Source organism: Manis pentadactyla, chromosome 10 (genome assembly GCF_030020395.1).
Source record: "Manis pentadactyla isolate mManPen7 chromosome 10, mManPen7.hap1, whole genome shotgun sequence".
Lineage (NCBI taxonomy): Eukaryota > Metazoa > Chordata > Mammalia > Pholidota > Manidae > Manis > Manis pentadactyla.
The window spans coordinates 99,228,277-99,251,006 of NC_080028.1; the positions used below are offsets into that span (position 1 = coordinate 99,228,277).

The window sequence follows — 22,730 nt, forward strand, 5'->3', positions numbered from 1 at the left end:
AAATCTAATTAGGAAATTTGTTTTTCTATTTTTAAAAAAGCTAAATCGGTCAGAGACTATCTTGAAAATGACTTATCCCTGAGGAGATGGATGAGCACAAACAGAATTACTGTGCATTTTATATTATACATTTGATGTCTCTTAAAGTTGAAACCTGGGAAGGATTACCGAAAGCCATGGGCAGAGCAACAGCGACTGCTGGCGGGAGCCCGAGCCCCTGCCCCCCCTTCCTCCTTTGTAGCTGAGGCACCCATTGAAGGGCCTTTTCCCTCAGCCACTAGTTTCAGGAAAAGTTAGCAAAATCCTTCCTCTGGTGCTTGGGCAGCAGCCTTAGCTCGGAGCACAGCCAGAGGCAGTGGTGGGTGCAGCTGAGGCTGGGGAATTTGTGACCCTGGATTTACAGGTTCTTACAAGGAAAAGCAGGCATTTTCAGTTGGATAAGCGTTCTGCCTGGGGCGCCTGCCGTGGAGGGTCAGCTGTCCACGCAGTCGGTCGGGCCGTGGATTGAGCTCTTTACTCTCTGCAGGCACCCACAGGACTCAGACCCCTCAGCAATGTGCTCTGATGCCGACCTCCACAGGCACAAAAAGAAAAAGAAGAAAAAGAAGAGACACTCGAGGAGATCAGAGGACCTTGTGAAAGATTCACAGCCACCCTTCCCCAAAGCCACCAGCTTCGAGACTGGGGCCCACTTCCGGAGAGCTGGGAGCAACTTCTCCCTCACCAGTGGCCTACCTCTGGAAGATGTTGGACGTTTCCATGAGAAAACAAAACATTTGAGGATGGAAAGCAGGGATGACAGGTGCCGTGTGTCTGACTGTGTCCAGGGTAAGAGGAGATACTTGGAATTAAGAATATAGAACTTTATTTTTATTTTTTGGAAAAGTTTAGCACTGAGAAAGAAAACCTGAAATGGGTGTACAATTCCCTAGGAGCCCCTCTGCCTGGAGGCCTGGACAGGAGGCTCCACTGTGCCGTGTGGCTGTTTAGCGCTGATCCCTTAGCATTTGTGACAGGCCTGAGTTTCACGGGCTGGGCCACACACAACCTCTGCTGACACTGGCGGGACTTAGGCCAGTACCTGAGAGTGCGTCTTTGGTTTCTAAGCCATCTTTGGTAGAAATATTTTTGCAGTATGTTCTTTTCTGAATCCTTAAGCCTCTGGCATTCTGAGTATAACCTCAAGCTCAGTCTGATGAATTGGGTCACTAGGAACGACAGTGTCAGCCTGTGGCAGAGTGATGCCTTTGGGGCATCTGTACTCAGGGGCCCTGGCTCCTGGGAGCTGAGTCACTCCAGGCTACTAGGGTCTTGGATTCTTGTCTGCTTTGCAGAACTCTATCTTCCCTTATGATTTCACAGGTCTTTCTACTCTATGATCTCGCTGAAAGCAACCCCTCCTCCTTTCTGATTTGCTGCAATGATTTTTGACCCTGGAAAGGAGCTGATCTGATCAGATGTGGGTGTAACGAAGGAGCCAGTGGACCAAGAGCAGGGGTTGGCAAAGTGCAGCCCGTGGGCAAAGCTGGACTGCTGACTCTTTGTGGCCTGTCAGTTGGGAGAGGCTGTAATATTTTTAAGTGGTTGGGAAAGTCCAAAGGAGATTTCATTTCAGTTGACAATTATGTGAAATTGAAATTTCGGCATCTAGCAGTGTTTGGAGCACAGCCCAACTGACTCCCTTTTATAGCACCAAGTAGATGTAAGGAGACTGTCACCTGGTCTCTTTTGGAAAAAGTCTGCCGATCCCTGCCCGCCGACCCCTGCCCTAGGTAGCTGAAGGCACATCCATTACTCGTTTCTCAGCTGTGTCCTGGACTCCAGGGGGATGCCATGTCTTGGGGGCAGGTCTGGCCCCTCCCACAGCCCCCAGATGTTTCCATCGGGACGTGGCTGTTGGGGCAGCTCCACTGGGAAGGGCTCCCCGTCGTCACATCAGCTCGGTCTCAGCGAGCAGTTGGGGAAGTAGCTATGAGACTGCGTGTTTGCTCATGTGTGGAGGGTTGATGTCAGGCAGCAAACGTTCAGCTCCTGAGAACGGATCCTAAGTGTGATCACTGCACACATGCAGCACAGGCACTAGGAATCTTGCAAAACCATCATTAAAATTTCTTTCCTAACCTCTGCTTTCTAGGTGAAAACTTGGCTGCAAAACACAAAATTCACTACTTATGGTAAGCTGTTCTCCTGACACAAAGTTTGCTGATTGTAGAGGCCCTCGGGGGACATAAGTGAAGGGGCTTTGGGCTGGAGGGCAGACACCGCGCTGCAGCAGGTGGCGTGGGAGGCTCCCCCAGCCAGGGCTGCGGCCCCTTCCGACCGCCAGTGCTTGGACTGCGGGCTGGCTGGGGAGAGGGCGTCCTGTGCGCAGGCCGAGCTGCTGTGCTCCTCACTCACAGAGAAGGGAAGTTGGAAGGGCCAGAAGCAGCCGCCATCGGAGGAGCATCTGAGGGGCAGGGAAGCCTGCTTCCCCAACCCCGCCGGCCTCCCTGACCTGGGGCTCCCTCCGGGCTCTGCACTGCCAGGGCTGCCTGCCGGGGGCACGGGTCCCACGCAGACCCAGACCTCCTCCCCTTTCAGAGGCTCTGTCTGAATGTGGGTCAGGTGCTCTGAAGCAGGTGGAAACCTTGAGTGCCGGGTAATGTACTCCTGGAGGCTTATTCAGGGCACTGAGCATGGTGATTCCGGTTTGTGCCCGCACATGCTGAGGGGAAGGGGAGAGTGAGCCATTTTGCTCTTGAAAGGAATTTTGTCCAAACTTGCCACTTCCAGGCAGTAGGAGGGATGTTACATGCCAGTGGATTGTCTCCAGAAGATGAATTTGCAGTTAGCTAGCAGGTGGTATCTATGTGTCCTAAGAAGACAAGCGACTTAGGGAAGTGGAGCCCGGGGAGGGAGGGCAGCTCTGTGGCGGCAGCTTGGAGCCGCAGAGCGCGTGGCCGTCCAGCAGAGGGCGCCTCTGCTGTTGGGGGAGCCCGAGGCACAGTTTAAGGAAGAGCCTCTTCCGCAAGACCGGGGAGCATGCAGAGTGGTCCGGAGTCCGTGGAGTGGTGGGGTGGTGAGCAGCAGGAGCCCCGCCACGCTCGCGCCCTTCTGTCCAGCCGCCCTCCCTGGGATGTGCTAACCCTGCCGCCTCTTGTCTTTCAGATTCACCGTGTTCCACAGAAGCCATGTCAGCCCAGTTTAAATTAAAACTATAGAAATAACTTTGTTCAAATCTGCGTGGTGCTTCTTTAGTAAATACTGTACAGATTTTACCATGGAGAACTTTTTTTAGTTTTTACCTTTTCTTAATTACCCTTATTCCAAATGGATGAACACTTTCTACAACTGCTGACCACTGTAAAGTACTGTGTATATAAATCACATTGAAAATAACGCCCTGGACTAAAACATCTCAAATGCTGCTTAATCACAGACTCAGGTTGATCACTCGTATTCCATGTAATGCTCCTCCAAGTTAGACACCCGGTGCAAGACCAACCGGGAAACCATGGGATTATTAAAAGTACAAACTGACAGTGTGTATATTTAATTTAAAGACTTATTTAAAGATTCACATGCTCTCAGACTTTTGAGAGCAGTCTGTTTTCTGTAATGTCTGATACTAGAAACTAATTTGCTTCATATTTTAGTTGTATTCAAGATTTGAAGATGTATTTTATAGACAAGTTCTGTTTTTGAACTTTGTGGAACTATTCCAATCAATTTACCAGTTATGATGAGTATTTACATTATGAATGTATAATTCAAATATTATTTGTAAAGCCTACAGTATGTTTTTATTACATAACACTTTTTTATACAGTGTCTATTGTCTTGACTATGATATTGGCATCTGAGTTGTCAGCTTGGTCCCTTAAAGTTTCTAGTTACAGACAAAATCATACTGTGATTTTATTTTTAATATGGATATGCTATCAAACTGTGATACACTTATAATTCACTGGTCCTGCATCAGGAGATGGGAGTGGGGACAACTGTATTTAATACAGTCTGTATCTGAATAATCTGTATGGTTTATACAGTTTGTGTTGTTCAGAGATGTCTAAAGTTTGATCTTTGTTTTTTTAAAGATTAAAAAAGCACTTGCCCCACTGTAAATATACAGCATGTAAAATTTATATAGTATATAAATGGCAGCAAATTAAACATTTTGTGTCCTATTATTTTTTTATTGCCATTTTCCCACTGATGATACCTCTTGCTGACTTCTTCCTGTTACCCTTCATTTCTTAAAATTCCTACAGCTCAAGCTTTGGCTCACCCCCAGACTGGGTGAGGGAAAGTTGGGGAGCAAGCTGCTGGATCTGAAGCTATTTCAGAAGAACCAAGTCGTAGACACACGTCTTAATAATAGGTGTTTTATTTAGTGAACATAGTATTTGCAATTTGACAACCATATACACTCCAATTTTACTATTCACTTTACAACAAAGTATTTATTGATATAGGACATTTCTTCATGCAAGTTGTGGGAATATATATACATTGAATAACACACTCCAGAAATCAATACATATGTATAATATTTACATATTAACTCTATTTACTGCAAATAGAAATGTTTTCTAAGAAAAAATAATGAGAAGTCACAACGTGGCTTCTGGTCTACAACAGACCTAACCTCAGCAAAGCACATCTATGTAGATATATGCATTTTTAACTTTAAAAATATGCACTGCTTTATATGAAGTGTTAAGTGCTGCCTCATCTATAAATAGCTCCTCTTTGACTCTGTTTGGTACCACATTAAACTGCTCAGATACCTTCCGTGATCCTGAAGACCTAGTTGCTTGTCTGGTCCAGCTGCCCCGCACATGGTAACTGGGGCTGGGGAAGCTGCGGTCTCCTGCCCTTTGTCTCTGGAGGAAAGTTTGTCTTTGGCCAGAGTTGGGACTAACAATTCAAGCACTGAGCACAAACGTGGGGGTGGGGAGAAGGATGCTGAGGTTCAGGCAACCAGCCCTTCTGGCACCTGCCCTTGGGGTTTTCTGGGCTAGGCCTGCCTGAGGGCTGGGAGGGTGACAGCTGGATGCCCTGCATGTAATACTGTCAGAAACCTGGACTTGGGTAACTTCACAGAATACTGATGGCAAGTTACACAGTCAAAGCACCATGGCTGCTTCAGTGTTCCCCGGAAACGGCCATCAGGTGAGGCTCCTTCAGACCACCGGAGACAAGACTTCTCACAGGTGTTTCCTTATGCAAATTCTCCCAACCCCACTTTGAGGCCAGACCCAAAAGACGGCCTGTGTACCCAAGGTCTTACCCGGGTCTCACAAGGGCGGCGGGAAGGGAATGGCTCTTCCGCTCCTGAAATACAGGGCTGCGGAAAGTGTGGGCCAGCCTGAGGGGTGGGCACCCGCAGCTGTCCTCAGCAGCAGCATTTGGCCAGTGGTCCAGGCAGTATCTCTGCATGGAAGACTGTAGGCCAGAGTTGCGTATACACCAGTCAGGCATTTCAAGGATGATGACCTGCCTTTCTTATAACCTAGTTTCAAATTTGAGGTATCAGTACAGTGACAAAGCCTTAGACTTTGGGAATTAATAAAAAAAAATCAATTTGATGCACATCGGAGTCTAGTGCGACTTAAAGCAACGTGAAGGTCAGCGGCACCAAAGCCAGGGGCCCACAGCCATTCAGTCCCAGCATCAAAGCATCTCACAAGAACAGCTACACCTGCTTCAGCCCCACAGCAGAAGGGGCTTTCATTCTGTACAGGAGTGAACGACCTATCAGGCTTCTGTGGGGGAACAGACCCCCAGCACAACAGCACAACTGATAAGGGGGCCCTATGGATCGTACGTGGGGGTCCCGGCAGCAGAAAGAATGCTCCCAATAAAAAAAAAGGCATCTGACTCTGGCCGAAGTGCCAGTGCACAGCGCCGCCCAGCCTTGCCCGCTGCACACCTGGGGCTGGCTCTGATGCACTGGGCACACATGCAGCCTTCCGCAAACACGCGGAGCACCTGCTAAGTCAGCAGCGGCCTGGCAATCCACGGTCGCAGGTCTTCACAAGCTCCACACGCTCCACCGCCACCTATGCGGGGGCTTAAACTATTTACAGAAAACCCTGTGTGCCACGTTCTCACCCCACAGCCCACTCCTTCCCTCCTAGTGGGAGACTAAGCCTGAAGATAAAGTAAGATTGTTTCTAGTTACTTACAAGTCTGTTCATTAAATCTGGTCAACTATTATCAGGTCAGTGACATGAACATTCATTTTGCCACAAGGTTTTACATAGTGAAAACAGTGGTAAAAAGCTAGTCTGAGCTATGTGTTCAGCTGAACCATACCAAAACTGCTGTTCACGAGTCAAAAAGTTAAGTGTGAGCAGTTCCACGTGGTTCAGCATAGACTGTGCTGGATTCAGCAGTTACAGTAAGTGTCTCAAACCTTAATTTTCTTCTTAATCATTTGCCTTTTTACAAAGCATCTGTGGGGCCACAAACTGAGGTGACAAGAGGCCTGCCAAGGATACGGGCTGAGGGGTCCGGGAGCAGCCAGCCTTGTGTGTGCCCTGTGTTCTCCCTCTGGGTGCTGCATGTATTTGCGTATGTATAACTCAGCGCACAGTATACGCATGTTTCCAGGGTTTAAATTATAGCTGCCATTCTAAAAATACTACTGTTAGAAAGTATCTTTCATTATAATTTCAGAATATAAAAAGGCTATAAAAGCTATAATCCCATATGTCTAAGAAAAAAGCTCAGGATAAAAAAGTGATAGTTTCCCTTTCCTGTTTGGATATAAAACCACGGCTTCTAGAATGGCGACCACCACCCACAGATGGGTTCCCATTGCTGGAAAGTCAGTCCTGCATCCGCTGCAGCTGGGTGACACTCGAAGGGCATTCCTGCCAGGCGCCAGGTAGGTCAGCGGGGAGACGCTCCCAGCAGCCGCCCTCCTGGCACAGGGCACATGAGGCCTGGGGCGGTCTGCATGGCCGAGCCAGCCCAGAGCGCGGTTCCTGTGCAGCACGCCCAAGTGTGCCTCCTGGGCGCCTTCAGGAAAAGGCCTTCAGGTCCAGCACGTCGTGGCGAGGCCTCCCGGTCACCTCCTGCTGTGGGGCTTCGTTTTTTACTTTTACCTGTTCAGGCCAGGGAGGCTCTATTTTTTATTGGCAATCCTCCTTTTCCTTGTGGCCAGCATGTCATAGAAAGGGTCTCTGCTGATGCTCGCTCTGGGGAAAGAGGGGAAACCTTGGTTAGGCAGGTAGGGGTGCAGCCCGTCCTCCGGGGCAGCTCAATCAACAGGTACACGCAGCGCACACGCACGTAGCCACAGTGAGCACGCGACAGACACCCCCCCCGGGCATGTACGGTGGGCACGCAGTGTGTGCCCATGCACGCTCCAACCCCATGCGCCGGGCTTCGGCGGCACCTGATGGACTTCATCCACTCCTCCTTCTCCTCGAGGCTGGGGGCGGAGATCCGGTACACCACGTGGTTCCCCTCCACCACCCGGCCGTCCGCCTCGGTCTTGCAGGCTTTGATGACCTGCCCCTTGTGGCTCGGGTTATAGAGCTCGAAGCAGTTCTGGCGGGGACAGACAGAAGGGCGTCACGGCGCTGGGAGGCCGGGCCGGCTGTGGGGAGCACGCTCTGAGGGAAGCCAGCTTACGGGTTTCCGTGGGTCTTCCACCTCCCTGATGCTGAGGTTCTCCAGTGGGATGATCCCGCGGGGCTCCTTGTCCTGCAGGAGGAAAGCACAGACCAGCCTCCCTTCGGCCGTCCTGGAGAGCCCTGCACCCGCTCACCCTACTTACTGTCGTGTATTCAAAGTAGTAGAGGCAGTTGTCCGTCAGGATGAACCATCGCCGCTTCCAGGTCTTCACACGTCCTCCTACAAGGAGACGGCCTCATGAGTCGGGACCGCACAGGCAGGCACCCCAGAACCACACAAATCACTGTATTTTCATAAAGGCCACCAGGAGCCAACCTAGGTTTTAAGTTTTCTTCAAGTTTCACATTCCTTCCAGAGTGTGAAAATGTTCGACATTCAGCCCAACACTTAGCCAAGTCCTGGACAAGCTGGGGGCCTGGGCCTGGGCCTGGGCCTCGGGGCTCCTCTTGCCCACCCAGGGACAAATGGGTGTGCATGGTGCTGCTGGGGCCCCACATGCACCCCACCCGGGCCTGCATGGTGCCTTCTTGGCCACCCGGGGCACCTGAGCTTTCCAAAGCTGCTTCCTGGAAAAGTTAGTCGTGATGAATGGCTTATTTCCCCACATGGAAATGATGGCAGGATGAAGTCAGCACCTCACCCAGCCACCCTGGCCTTAATCCTGTTACATCAGGGCCCTTATCACATTACTGAGTGCTCTGGGCGGCCCTGGGATCCATCAAAATCAATTACTCTGTAGCCCAGGGAATTATTAGATTGATTTAATCTCTTAACAAGATCTGGGACACACATGTAAACACACACATGCATGCGGCTCATCTCATACTCCCTTTTCACTACAGAAAGGACATCCTTTTTACCCTTAAATATTCAGCAGAGACAAACTGGCTTCCATTTCTAGCCCTTGCTTCTGAGATGAAATTTTTAAAAAGCATGTACACTGTACAGATTCAAGCAATACATGGGTACAAGGCAACAAAGGCTCCCCCTGCCCAGCTGCTCCCCAAGGAGACAAGTGGCATTCGGGAACACAGCTGCCCACCTTTCACTACACCATGTCAGTAGGTGAGGGCCATAGCCATGGACGCGGGATAAGGGAAAGACGTGGGTCACTGGGGGACATGAAGGAACACTTGGGGGCCCACTAAGGCACAAGGGGTCCCCAGACTCCAATGTTTGCAGAGATCCAAGTGGAGAAACACCCAGTCAGAGCCCCCACCACCTCCCCATGGCCCTGCTGTAGCCTCCAGGCCTTCAGACACCAAGCCTACCCCTAGCTCCTGCCTTCCTGCCCCAGGGCCTTTGCTCAAGCATCTCCTCCACCTAGAGCCACACCCCTCCCCCACCAGCTCTCTGATCCCTGGGCTGGGTTCTTGCTCCCCAGTCCCCTGTGTGCAGCCCCATGGTTCACCCAGCATGCCACTGGAACCTTCTGTTGCCCCGGATGGAGCCTCTCCTTGGTCTCTAACACTCAGCACAGGCCAGGCACCAGCAGCCCAAGGCCACTGCTACCCGCTCTCACCTTGTGCTAAGACCCCATCTGGTGGAGCAGGACAGGGAGGGAACCAGGAGACCCTTGGGACAACTTTCCCCTTCCCAAAGTCCTCCAGGGACAGGGGACAGCGCTGACTCTCTCCAGCACCCTGAGCCTTGTGCTGCTGTAAAGGGGTCACCTGCCAGCTCACTCCACCTGGCACCCCCAGGCCTTTCTCCAGCTATACTAGTGCTGGCCAGGCCACCACCCCCTGCCCCCAGGCCTGCCCCCCACTGCCTTGCAAAGTGCAGCCAGAGGCATCTTTCGAAAGTAAGTTGATTCTGTCTTTCTCCCCTGAAGCCCCCACAGGCTCCCTGCTCTCCAGCCTAAGACCCTAACCCTCATTCGCACCCCCATCCCACTGCCAGCCACCACACTGACCTGCACCCCAGGCTCCTCTGGCATTCCTCTGAGCTATGCCCCACAAGCAGATCTTCGGAGATCCCTCCCAGGAGCCCAGCGCCACGCAGCCAGCCAGCACCGCCCTTCTCCCCATCCCGTGCTCTGGCCCCTAGATTACTAGGTTGCTGCTCACCTTCAGACCCCATGCCATCACCAGCTGCTATGAGAAGTGAGTTTGCCAAGAAGACCTCTCAGCAATTTGCACCTGGATCCTGCTCCCAAATTCAGTGTCAGTCTGGGGGAGACCAACTCCTGATCCAGTTCCCAAGGCCAAGGGAGCCTCATAGGCTGGGGGCCACAGCGTCTAGACTCAGGCCTATCATCAGGGTTGGCCCCTGAGCCAGCCCAGACCCTGAACCTTTCAGCCCCATGGTGGGCCCAGCAAGGGCTGGGGTGGCCTGGTCTTGCAGCCGACGTAGACTTGGCTGTGGGACACCAATGGGCTCTCTAATGCATATGCTTCTGGCTGAGCTTCAGGACATGAGGACACAGCCCATCATTCGGGCCTGCAGAAGAGCCAGGCCTCCCCACCTGCTCTTCCTGTCACTGTTACCAGGCATGTGCACATGGCATCTCCCCCACCACCAACAACCCCGTGCCCCTACAGGTTGACAGCTCAACTCTGACCCACATTCCTGGCAGTGTCAACACCACTGACTCATCTTAAAACTCAGGGGCGTCAGGTATTTTGCCTATCACCAGAACCACATGCTCCCATGCTGGCCAAGTGTCCAGGCCTTTTCCAAGCATCACCTGCTCTAGGACTAAACCCGGGTAAGGAACAAGTAAGCGAGGTCACAGTGCAGCCTCTGGTCCCACTCATCCTGAGCAGGGACACACATCCTGCTTTCTGTACTTGTCTTGTATGCCACTGGCCAAGTGCCTCCATCCAGGCCGGCATCTGCCCTTGCCTGGGAGGGCCCGGGGCCAAGTGCAGGAGCCACAGCTGGGGCCCGCCTGATGCATCCTTCCTGAGAAGTCCTCAGCATCAGCTTCCAGATGTAACGCCTCCTCAGCCCTCAGAGAGTGCCACCCTCTGGCCGCCCCAGTGGCCTGGGCCAGCATCAAACTGCCAGGTGAGGGCCTCAGGGCAGAGGTTTCTCCAGGCTCCCATGGCTGGTGCTGCCAGGCAGGGCAGGAGCTCTGAAGAGAGACCAGCCCACCACCTCTCTGGATAGTAACAGCTCTGAGAACAAAGCAGGTAGAGGCTGCCTGGGCGACAGCAGCAGGGACTGGTGGGCTGAGGTTCTCCCGGCCAGGGGCCCTTGGGCAATCACCTGGCCAGCATGCACAACATTTGGGCAGCACTGTCACTAGCTTGGTGGCTGCTAAGGAGACCAGCAGTGCCACCACATCCCCTTATGCAGATGGTGCACGTGGCCCTGGGAGCATGGACAGGGCTGGCCCCCACCTCCAGGCTGCCCACCGAGCTGAGGCCAGATCACTGCACCAGACCTCTTGGAAACCCCCTCAGTGCCCAGCCAGCCCTGCAGCTCCCACAGGCGCTCTGCACACGGATCTCGTGCCTGCTTGTCTGTCAACCAGCACACAGGTTAGAAAATCAGCCCGTTGTGCTTCTACTTCACTCAGTTTGCTCTGTCTTTAGATCCAGGCGTGTCCCTGCTGGCCCTGCCACACTAGCCGCCAGGCAGGCTTGCACTGTCACCATCCGGTGAGGGGCATTTACTGGCAATGCAAGGGTGGAAGGGCCCCAGGACACCTGCTGGCATCTGGGACACACTCCTCCTCCTGCCTCACCCTGGAACCAAAACTGGCACGTACGAAGGTTATTTACTCTGGCATTCAAGTCCAAGGCTATGGTTCTGGGTTTTTGGGAAAAGATCTATAACTCTCCAAAACTGTGGCATAGCCAGGGAAAAGTCAGAGCAAGACCCCAAATTGGAACATTGGGCCTTTGGCAGGTACACCCATGCCGGTCACACTATCACATTGTGTCTTATCCTCCATTAACACAATATTGCCAGAATTCTCGTAGGCCTCTGTGCTTTATGATCTGTTCTGAGTCCTTGGATGACACACAGCTGTCACATCTCACAGGCTCTAATAACACAGTAAGGCAGAAATCCCAACCATCCCAGAGTCAAAAAAAAAATCCCTTACCACCAATTCCTAAAGTTGCCCAGAAAATATAAAGCTATTTTTTGTCAATGGTTAGGAGGCCTGTACATGTCCCAGACTCCATGGGCTATGCGGACACGCGCTGCTTGGTTAGTATGGGGCGGCTGCGATGCTCAGGAGTGAACTGGACATCAGCAGTCTTGCGCGGCCCAGGTGTCACAGTCCCCACACCCTGCATGAAGCTCACCCCACAAGTCCAAAGCCATATGGGTCAGATGAATGGCAGCCACAAATCAGAGCTTCACACCAACCAGAGGGAGAGAAACCGAGAAGAATGAGCCGCTGGGAAGGAGCAGGAAGCCACTGGGTACGTACCTCCTAACGCAGGACAAGCAGGGACAGCCCGTCACAGAACAGAAAGGTGGGAGCCACAGGCAGAAGGAAAACAAGAAGGCACATTTAAACCACTCATCAGAAATCAGCCACACTAAACCACGGGAAGGCACGCAGGTTCTCAGTGGCAGATGCACCTGCTCATACAGAAAACTGCCTTGGGCTTATCTGGATGCTAACTATGCAGTTTTCTGGGACACTCGTGTAGCCCGGGCGCTACTCTCTGCTGCCGACACTGGCAAGACTGCCGCAGTTGGACAGGGCACGGTTTAAAGCAGCAGCCGGTGCCAGGCCTGGGATGTGCAGCCGGCTCCCGGGAGCAGACTTCGGCCCGGCAGCTTTTTCTCTGGTGTTCCTGCCTGTGGGCGGGTCGGCGGGGGGAGCTGGGAGGCCCCTGTGGGAGCGGCGCCCAGCCCAAGGGGCGAGGGGCGCGGCGCCCCGACCGCACTCACCCAGCTTCAGGAGCCAGCCCTCCCGGTCCGGGTTGAAGAACGTGTGTGTCAGGTCGTTGCCGTCGTCCTCTGGGATCTTGAATGGCTCGTTCTTGATGCTCTCGTACAAGTTCTGAGAGGAGGAAGAGCAATGCACTTGGGGGGCTGGGGAGAGGCATGCTGGCATCTCTCCCCAGGGAAGACCAGCACCAGCCTGGCAGGACTGGGGCCTGGGGATGCTCTGCGTCCACTCCACAGTCCTGAGTCAGGAGCGAGGGAGGGGCAGCGGGGGGCTCGGTGGGGGGGGCAGGGGGTCCTGACTATGCTGCCCAGGCTTACCCTCAGCAGCTCCTCTGGGAGGTCTCCGCCTTCGTTGATGCCACGGTTCATGGTGACGAACCGCTCAGCTGTGGGCTTGTCCCGCACATTGTGGTTGTGCAGGCTCGTGTTGAGCATGATGATCGCGAAGGACAGCACGTAGCACGTGTCTGAAACAAGCGGGGGCAGCTGGTGTGAACTCTATGCACAGGCAGACCCATGTGCCCTGCCTGGGGATGCCTGGCTGGGTGAGTGGGTCTAGCAGGGCCATGGCACAGAGGCCAGGCTCTCCCAGGGGCCTGGGCTGTGGCCCTCGCTCACCTGTGGACTGGAAGACGCCAGGGTTGCACAGGCAGTAGCGTGATGCAAACGCCTCCATCATGCGATCGATCTTCTGAGCCTCCCCTGGAAGCCGAAAGCTCCACAAGAACTGCCTGCGGAGAAGCAGAACAAGGGAGCCGTCGTGTGCTTGCAGTTGCCCTCACAGCCCGGGAGGGACACCAGGTGCACCAGCAGATGCAAGTGGACGCAGGCGATGGTGAGGCCACCTTCCACTCCACACCTCAGCTGCTAGAGGCCCCGGCTCAGAACACTTGTGGGGCTGAGCCTCATGGAGGAACAAGGTGGCAGAGGGACAAGGCCATGGACACATCTCCAGACTCCCGGGCCTGCACCTCTCTGCATACTTTTCAAAAACTGCACCTAAAACTCCTGAATTGCGGCTGCAGAGTTCACACCCGTCAGCGCATGGCTCAGCTGAGGTGAGCTGCTGAGCACGAGGGCTGAGGGAGGCCACAAGGAACGAGGATCTGGGGGCAGAGGACAGGGAGAAGGGCCGAGCCAGGACCAGACAACGTAGCGGGTCACTCAGATCTCAGCCTCACAGCAGGCAGGTATGTTTTCTTATTTGTCACTGCTTTTCCCTGATGGCTGCACGAAGGACCCAGGCAGACGGAGAGCCAAGGGTGTCCGAGGGCCATCCACCCTGATGACACATGATGACACAGGACTGGGACTGGGGGGTGGCCTCCCACAGCAGGAAATCCCTACCTCCCTGGCATACACTGTGGTGTCCACAAGGTTGGTATTTGAGGGCGAACACGTCAGGAAGTGGGGCTGGGAGCGTGGAGACCATACCATAGCTGCGGGGACAAAGCATGCGGCCACTGCCAAGGATTGTTAAAAATGAAAGCAGAGGCCTGAGAAGGCGTGCAGAGCCAGGTCCCCCGAGGCAGGTATGACTGGTCCCCCAAGTGTGGGTCCCGACCTCCAGCTTGGGCAACTGCGCTTGCCTGCAGCTGGGGTACTGTCTGGAACGAGGCCTGTTGGTGTCTGCAGATGCTCATGGCTCTTTTGGGGTGAGCTGGAGTGAGCTGACCACCAGCCCGGCTCAGGCCAGTCATCCTGCCTGCTCTCTTCTGCAGCAGTTTATGATCATTTACCTTAATGCTTGTACAAGGTTGAGATCAGCAAACTCGTGGAGCTCAACAAAAGCTTGAAGAACCTTGATATTAAATTCATCCCTAGGAAAGAAGGAAGCACGTTTTCAGGCCCACTGCACAGAATTCATCATCTCAAAGGAAAGAGGTTTCCTAAGGCAAGCCTTTGTGGTTTTTAGTCTCATGTAACTAAAAATTTACATTTTTTCCACTGCACATTTGTGTTTAGCTTGATGCAAAAATGACTTGGCAGGACATCAAGAGTTTTGCTTTACAATCGGTGAGCATGAGGCAAGGAGACCGTGGTGGGGTCCCGAAGGCCGGCCAGCTCGCCAGAGGCCCTTCTGAGAGCTTGGGCACATTCTCCCTCAATCTTCAAATCACCCTCGAAGCGGCGCTGGAGCCAGGCGCACCGCACAGGCTGGACTGAAGGTCAGAGAGGGAAGCCAGCCCCCCAGCGGCAGAAACCAGAAAGCACAGCTGGTCAGAAAGGAGAGTATGGAAGAGAAATGATACCTTATGTTGGCTTTGAAAAACCAAACGTGAGGATATGAGAGAAGGTGTAAAGTTTTAGATAAACATAAAACATGACAACAAAAAATGAAATGAGTCAACAGCAACAACACAGGAATTTTACCTCACAGCTGCTCCCACAGGCCCTGGTCACGGGGCAGTAAGCATACCCTGAGCCAATGAAAGGGCGGCACCACTTCTGCACAGATGCAGGTCATACACTGGGGTTTGGATACCTTAGTCCCAGGGGCGCCTGCCACTCGCCCTCCCCAGGAGTGCAGACCAGGCTGCACCTGTGGACGAGCATGCTCACGCCAGAGGCCAGGCCCGACCATCTCTGCAGCACGGACCGGCCAGCCTGGCTCAGCACCAGTGGCACACAGCAGAGCGCCACCTCCGCTGCAGGCTGCCAGCACGAAGCTAACCCGGTGGCAGCAAGAACAAAACACACTGCTGCTCCGCCCTTTCTCTTGGAGTGGGCTGCTGGCCGGTAGGGGGGCACTTGTCTCTGAGGCTCTGGGGTCCGGAGCCCCATGACGCAGACAGCAGTGCTGATGGGACCCTCCTGGGAAGCAGGACAGGTGCAGCCACCTCAGGCAGAGAGCTGCAGATGGGATGGGGGCCCCATTTGCCCAGAACTATGCCTGTCAGCTGATGTCCTGCTAAAATGGCAGTGGCAAGGCAGAGGGCACACTCGGGGTGCACATGTAAGTGCACATACACACATGTACATGTGTGTGCTGAGCACTGAAGTGGCAGCGGCCAGGCTAGGGTTACAAATTTGTGCAAGGGGCATGCTGTGACCCACTTCTGTGGTCTGTTCTAAAGTCAGTTAAAGGCATAAGCCCACTTCCCAGTTGCTGGGCAGGTGTGCAGGCAGCGTTGCTGTGAGGCAGGTGGACCCACCTGGGTGGAGAGTTAGGTCATTCACATGGGAGGAGCTGGGCCCTTCTGAGCTCACACACTATTCAGGATCCAGCTGGGGTGAAAGCCCCCAAAGGTGTGACCACAGGGGCATTCCACCCTGCCCTCCACTCCCTCGGCAAGTCTGTCCACCCCACTTGAGGGTGGGCTGCAAGGCTCTGCTTGGGGTCTTACCCCGTCTTCAGCCCCACACTGTGTATTTAAGTATCACTTCTGTACCAGGCATCCCAGGGTTTCTGCGTCCAGGCCAGACCTGTGTCCAAACTTCTCCACCTGGATGTCAACCAGAACCCCACAGACCTGCTGCCCCAACTTCTCGTCTTCTAAGTAGGGCAGCTCCATCTCCAGGCTGCTCAACCTAAGGGCTGGGAGTGCCTCTCAACTGCATCCAGTCTGCCAGAACCTCTCCCTGGCTGGACTTGGACCTCAGACCCAGGATGTGGGCACTGCTTCCCAGCTCCACAGCCACCAGCCCATTGGAGTCACCCATCCCTGGTTCCTATACCACCTCCCACTGGTCTCCCCACTTCTGCTTGAGCCCACTCCACTGCCTGACAGCTGACTCCCAGGGGGTCCCTCTAAATGGTCAATCAGATCACATCCTTCCCCTGCTGGGAAGCTTCTGATGCCTCGGTTCCCTCCTGATGATGGGCAGAGAGGCCCACTGTCTCCCTGAGCACCCCTCCCACCCTTCCCTTCCCTCTGCTGGAGCCACACTGCCTCAAACACACTTGGCACTCCCTTCTGCCCTCTGCCCGTCCTGCTCTCCGGATACCTGCCTGACAAACTCCCTTGTCCCCTGCACAAACGTCACTTCCTCAGTGAGATGACTCTGCCCAGCCTACCACACTCCTAATGCCCTGGCCTCTGCTCTCCTGGCACCACCTTGCTCCTTCACTGTCCCTTTCTTCCTCTGCCCCACCACCTCTCACATACAGTATGTTTTCTTACTTGTCTGCTTTTTCCTGATGGCTAACAATGTTGAGCATCCTATCAGGTGCTCATTTGGCCACTGTGCTTACAGTCTTGTCATATTATATATCTTCTTTGGAGAAGTATCTATTCTTTGCCCGTTTTTAACTGAGTTGTCTTATTACTGACTTGTGAGAGTTCATTGTATATTCTAGATGAAAGTCCTTATCAGACTCATATGTGACTTGCAAATATTTTCTATTTCAGTAGGTTGTCTTTTCACTTTCTTGATGATGTCCTTTGAAGCACAATAGTTTTCAGTTTTGATGATGCCAACTTCATCAATTTTTTATTTTTGCTTTGTCTTTGGTGTCCTATCTGAGAAATCTTTGCTAATCCAGGTATTGAAAATTTGTCCTGTGTTTTCTTCTAAGTGTTTTACTTTTACATTTAGGTCTTTGATCCACTTTAATTTTTTTCTGTGGTGGGTGGTCCAATGCTGTTCTTTTGCATGGGGCTATCGAGTTGCCCCAGCACCACTTGTTGAAAAGACTAGCCTTTCTCCAATTGACTTATCTTGGCACCCCTGTTGAAAAATCATCTGACAGTAAATGTAAGGGTTTATTATTTATGGATTCTCTCTGGATTCTAAGCCATCCTTATGCCAGGAGCACACCATCTTGATTAGTGTAGCTTCAGTCTGTTTTATAATCAGAAGTGTGAGCTCTCCATCTTTGCTCCTTTTCAAGATTGCTGTGGTTATTCTGGGTCCCTTGAGTTTCTATATGAACTTTTGGATGAGCTTATAACTTCTACAAGGAAGTTAGCTGGGATTTTAGGAGGAATTGCATTAAATTTATAGATCAGCATCAGTGGGTACTGCCATCTTTGCAATGTTAAATCTTCCACTCCATGAATAAGAGATGTCTTTCCATTTATTTGGGTCTTTTCATTTTTTTTTTTCAACAATATTATGTAAGTTTTCAGAGTAAAATTTTTCTACTTCTTTTTATTAAGTTTATTCCTAAGTATTTTATTATTTTTAGTGCTATTATAAATGGAGCTGTTTCCTCAATATCTTTCTCAGCTTGTTCATTGCTACTGTATAGAAATACAACTTAATTTTATATATGGATCTTGTATCCTGCAACCTTGCTGAACTTGTCTACTAGCTCTAACAATTTTTTTTTTTAGTGATTCCTTAGGATTTTCAGTGTACAAGATTATGTCCTCTGCAAATAGAAGGTTTTATTTCTTCCTTTCCAAACTGGATGCTACTTTCTTGCCTAACTGGCTAGAACTGCCAGTACCACGTTGGACAGAAGGGGTGAGAGCAGTCATCCTGGCCTTGTTCTTGTTCTTGTTCTTAAGGAAAAAGCATGAAGTGAATTTGTGGGTTTTTCACAGGTGCCCTCTATCATGTTGAGGAGGTTCCCTTCTTTTCCTAGTTTTTTGAGTGTTTTTTATCATGAAGCAATTAATTTTGTCAAGCACTTTCCCTGCATCTAGTGGGATGATCATGTGGGTTTTGCTCTTTACTGTATTCACATGGTATATTACTTTGATTTTTTACATTGCACTAACCTGACATTCATGGTATGTGAATGTACTAGTGTTTAATCATCTTATATCTTACTGGATTTGATTTGTGAGTATTTTGCTGGAGCTTTCTGCTTCAACAGCCATAGGAGGTATTACTGGTCTGCAGCCTTTCTGACTGTGCTGTCTTTGGTTTTGGTGTCAGGTAGCACTGGCCTCATGGAATGAAGTAGGAAGTGTTTTGCTTTTCACTTTTGGTCAAGCATTTTTAATCAAAAGCTAGAAGCAGAAACCACCCTGGTTGAGCAACTGTTGGGCTTTTGTTTAAAAACAAAAAAGTTTCCGTTGTGTCCTCAACCAAAGTCTTTTTCACACACTCAGGGGATGTGCTGCCTCAGGATTCCTGCACTGACCTCTGCTAAGCAGAGTAAATGGTCTTTTAAGTGGAGATGGTTGGGAAAGTATATCTGACCAGCTGCTCTCCATTTAAAAATAACTTTCCACTTTTATTTTATACCCCTAGGTGACAGGGCAAAGAAAACCACCAAGAAATCTGGTATTTTCTAGGTGCAACATCAAAAGATTACGATGCTTTCTCCATGGTAAGGAGAGAAAGGCAGCAACATTCTCTGTTCTGTTGTGGGTCCCCAAGCAACAGACTTCAGAAGAGCACAGACCCCACCTAGCCCCAGAATACCCCCTCTCTCTTCACAAGGGCACAGGAGAGGATGTGATGGCATAGGACTCACCTGGTATTGGGGAGCAGCACATGCACCCCCACAGCCCATGGTTGAGTGAGTGCAGGGTGGGCCCCGGCCGGGCTGTTCCCTCTCCCCACGCTTACCTTTCACCCAGATAGTCCCCAATGACAGTCTTATTCAGGCCTTCTCCTTTATACAGGAACTGGGCGACGTCTTCTGGGGAGCTCTGCAGCAGGTCATTTTCTATTAGAAATTGAATTCCCTGAAGATGAATGTAAGAAAGGAAGCCCTGGTTAGGAGGGTCACCCAGACTCATGTTTCAAAGACAAATGCATTTAGTGTAATGAACTTACTGGTTGGACACAGCGAAAATAATACAACTGCACATCTGGTTCCCACACCACCACATTACATTTTTTCCATCAAAGAAAAGCACATTCATTCCTCCAGGCAATTTAACAGGTTAAAAGACAAATGGGTCACTGAATGAACCATTGTAAGAGGTTATTAGAGATTAGGAGGCAGAGGAACACCACCACCAAATTTCCCAAGCTCAGGAAAACGATGTGCTTTGTGTCTGAGAGGAACATGTCGCACACGGTTGGCCAACCTAACACCCGTTCCCAAGTCCCCCTTTCCCTTGCCATTCTTAACTAACCACTTTCTCAGCCTTCATTGCAACCAGAAATAACCTCGTGACACAGATCTGGTCAGACAGAGACAAGAAGTCTGTAGAGAGGACATGGGAAAGCTGCTGGTTTCCCAATAAAAGGAGATCCATGAGCAGACATTGCTCCTGCCTCCTCCTTTCTGCCTTGAACACAGATGTGATGACTGGAGCCCAAACAGCCATCACATGAGGGACAGGTGGGACAAACACAGCGCATGCATCCTGCCACCTGGGAGCCACTCGGCCCCCACAGCCAACTGCTGTCTGAGAAGACAGCCCTGGTGTGAGCTGCCTTTATCGGGTGTCCTGCCACCTGTGGCTGAACATGTTACCTGATCACTGTGCCACGGAGCTTAAGTCTGCTTGAAGGTCCTCCAAGCTCAGGTGACAATCTCTGAACGAAAGGCTGCAGAGGGGCTGCCCTGGCCCAAGTTAGCCGTGCTCTGTCTCCTGAGAAGTTCTATTAATAGCGGAAATTTACCTCTGACCACAGCTACTGAGCTGGTTTCTAAGTACATGTTGGCAGAGCACATCAAGGGGTAGGAAATTCTGCCATCTGCCTGCTAGGAGGCTATTTCTACAAATTCAGAGATGATCTTCCAGCTAAAACTCTCAGTGCCTAAGACCAGTACTCCCTCATACCCCCCAATCCATCCAAAGAGTCTTATTATTTTAAAAAATACATGAATGTCCATAGCAGCCTTATTTAGAATTTCCAAAAACCGGAAAACAGCTCAAGAGTCAACCAGTAAGAGAACAGATACTTTCTGGTATATTCAACGGAAGACCATAGAGCAATGAGATGGAATAAACAACATGGATGAATCTGACAGCTATGATATGGGATTAAAAAGGACACAGTATATTTTAATTCTACTTATGTAAAGTCTTTAAAAAGGCAACACTAATCCATAGTAATTAAGTAGAATTCAGTCACTAGGGGGAGAAGCCAGAAAATGCCTATAAAGCTCTACAACTCTATCTTGTCTGGAGTTACACGAGTATTCTATTTTGTAAAAATCCTTCAAGATGTACATTTAAAATTTGTGCACATTATTCTTCAAAAAGTAAAAAATTTACCAAAAAATTAATAACTGTGGTGAGACAGGGTCATGCTGGCGCTGTTTATCTGCCTGAGGATGGGCACGCCAGGCACCTGGGGGGAGGTGGGAGTAGGGTGCCCCTGAGGTCATGGCAGGGGCTGGGGTGGGGGGGCTCTGTGGAGCTTTTACAGTCTGACCTAAAATCCCTGGCAAAGAGGTCAGAGGCCAAAGCTGCCCCTGGGCTGCCTCGCCGGCACCCTTGTCCTGAGGACTCCCAGACTGGCTGTTGGTGGAGACAGCAGATTCTTCTGCCCCCCAAATGGAAAGAGGCTGGAGAGAGAGTGTCTGAAGGAGCCCAAGGCCCTGGGACACAGAGACTGGCAGAAGCAGAGGCTCCCAGGAGATGGCTGGCTAGCATCTGGGGTGACGTCTCAATCCTGCCCTTTTGTGGTCACTACGGCTGTGACACAGGTTGGGTGGCAGCCCAGCATCTCTGAAACCAGGCCTGTAGGCTGAGGCTCGCAGCTACCTCCCCCGGGGCCTCCTCCCTTCCCCTCTTCAGCATGACTCTGCTGTGCACTCTTGGCAGGATCGTGGTGCAGCCCTCCAGCTGCACAAGCATTAGCCCAGCAATCTCTGGTCACAAGTTCCTGGGCACTCAGTCGGCCTATGCCCCCAGAACTGAATGGGCTTGGGGATGAGGCTTTCCTGAGTTCTGGATGCTCATGACCTGCTCTGAAATTCAAGGCTCCTAAAATACTAGAAGCCTTCTTAGAGAGGCTATGCAACAACCTACAAGGATCTGAGATGAACAAATGTGCTCAGAACACGGTTATCTCTTCTGTGCCTAAGGTTGCATGAGGAAGGCAGAGGTGGCCCCAAACGGAAGCGCCAGCTCTCTTTGCAAGAGACTGAGGTCCTGGCTGTGGGAAACATGGAGCCACCGGAGGAGTCCAGGCCAGTGATGGGAGGAGAGACCAGAGCCAAAGCCAGAGGCCCAGAGAGCAGTGACAGTGGAGGAAGGGATGGATGCCTTGGGGAGGCAGACAGAAGAGAAGCAAGAAGGAGGGCAGACACTGCGGCTGACCTGCCCCACACCCAGTGGCACATGGATGCAAGAGGAGGCATCACATAACACGAGGCAGAGCTGGGAGTGGTGCACCCACAAGCCAAGGAGCACAGGCCAGACAGGCCCCCTGAATGGTGAGAGAACAACTTCTGGTGTTTTAAGTCATCAAATCTGTTAAGATAGTCCTAGGAAACAAATACACTAAATACTAATACGAGAAAGCAAATATTTCACTATTAGTAGAAAATATTAATATTTTAAGATGTTATTTAGAAAATCAAACAGTAGACGGGAGAGGCACCATCCAACCTACTACCTTTTGTATCTTTTTCCACGTTCCTGGAATAAATATTTATTTTCAATGATCCTGCTATTTGTTCGATGTGTGTATCTGAACTAGAACATATCTGGATTTTATTGTTTTCTCAACCTAATACAAAAGCATGTCTTTAAAAGGTAACTTAACCCAAATTTATGGTGACCACTGACTTGTTAGGAAGCATTCCTCTCGTTTTGTGCTACTTCTCACACTTTTTCAGCCTCTCGTTGAATTGTTCTCTGCATTCAATTTTTCCTAATTTAAAAATCCTCTTTTTCCTGTTTTTAGTGGTTTCTCTTAAAATTCTAACTAATATTTAAACTCACACTCATCCATCAACATCTAGAAAACCTCAGCTGACTCCTGCTCCTCTCCTTCCTTTCCTTGGCTTCTTATGTAATCGAGATAATCTGTGGTTTTAAGTTTTTAAATATTCCTCCAATAGTCAATCTCTCATTTGGACTCAACTGTAAGTCTTGACGGCTCTCTGCGCATCTTTCCTTTTTCATCTTGCTCTTGGATTCATTTCACGTTTAGAGGTATACTGCTCCAATCACGAGCCTTCCAGAGCCCGCGGCAGGTCTCAGTGGTTAACCTTTGAGCCCCTGCATGCCTGGAATGTCTTCACTTGCCTTCTCTTACAGATGGATGACAGTCTTAGAACACAGAACTCCAGGTTTTGCTTCGCCTTCCCTGAGAGCTGGGAGAAGTCCCCCCCGTGTCTGACCTGGGGTTATCAATAAATAATAAGCTCACTGCGATTCGTGTTTCTTCCTTAGACAATCTGTTCTTTCCTTCCTGGGGACTTGGTGAAT

The 22,730-nt window shown here is 51.1% G+C and overlaps 2 protein-coding genes across 7 annotated transcripts in view; one reads left to right on the top strand and one right to left on the bottom strand.

Moving 5' to 3' along the window:
- Positions 1 to 4,152, top strand: part of USP42 (ubiquitin specific peptidase 42) — a 33,903-nt gene extending 29,751 nt beyond the window's left edge. For 3 of the 4 annotated variants that reach the window (XM_036897116.2, XM_036897118.2, XM_036897117.2), the window contains exons 16-18: positions 527 to 828; positions 2,135 to 2,174; positions 3,148 to 4,152. In XM_036897116.2, coding sequence (XP_036753011.2) covers positions 527 to 828; positions 2,135 to 2,174; position 3,148 — 343 coding nt within the window. In that variant the 3' untranslated portion in view covers positions 3,149 to 4,152. The remainder of the gene's footprint in view (positions 1 to 526; positions 829 to 2,134; positions 2,175 to 3,147) is intronic. The other variant, XM_057487382.1, reaches the window with a different exon arrangement.
- A 202-nt stretch (positions 4,153 to 4,354) lies between these two features.
- The window catches only part of CYTH3 (cytohesin 3), a 143,950-nt gene continuing 125,574 nt past the window's right edge, over positions 4,355 to 22,730 (bottom strand). For all 3 annotated transcript variants that reach the window (XM_057487384.1, XM_036897121.2, XM_057487383.1), the window contains exons 5-13: positions 18,958 to 19,076; positions 14,229 to 14,309; positions 13,108 to 13,220; positions 12,808 to 12,956; positions 12,490 to 12,601; positions 7,772 to 7,848; positions 7,627 to 7,698; positions 7,388 to 7,542; positions 4,355 to 7,187 (exon numbers count right to left, since the gene is read on the bottom strand). In XM_057487384.1, coding sequence (XP_057343367.1) covers positions 7,115 to 7,187; positions 7,388 to 7,542; positions 7,627 to 7,698; positions 7,772 to 7,848; positions 12,490 to 12,601; positions 12,808 to 12,956; positions 13,108 to 13,220; positions 14,229 to 14,309; positions 18,958 to 19,076 — 951 coding nt within the window. In that variant the 3' untranslated portion in view covers positions 4,355 to 7,114. The remainder of the gene's footprint in view (positions 7,188 to 7,387; positions 7,543 to 7,626; positions 7,699 to 7,771; positions 7,849 to 12,489; positions 12,602 to 12,807; positions 12,957 to 13,107; positions 13,221 to 14,228; positions 14,310 to 18,957; positions 19,077 to 22,730) is intronic.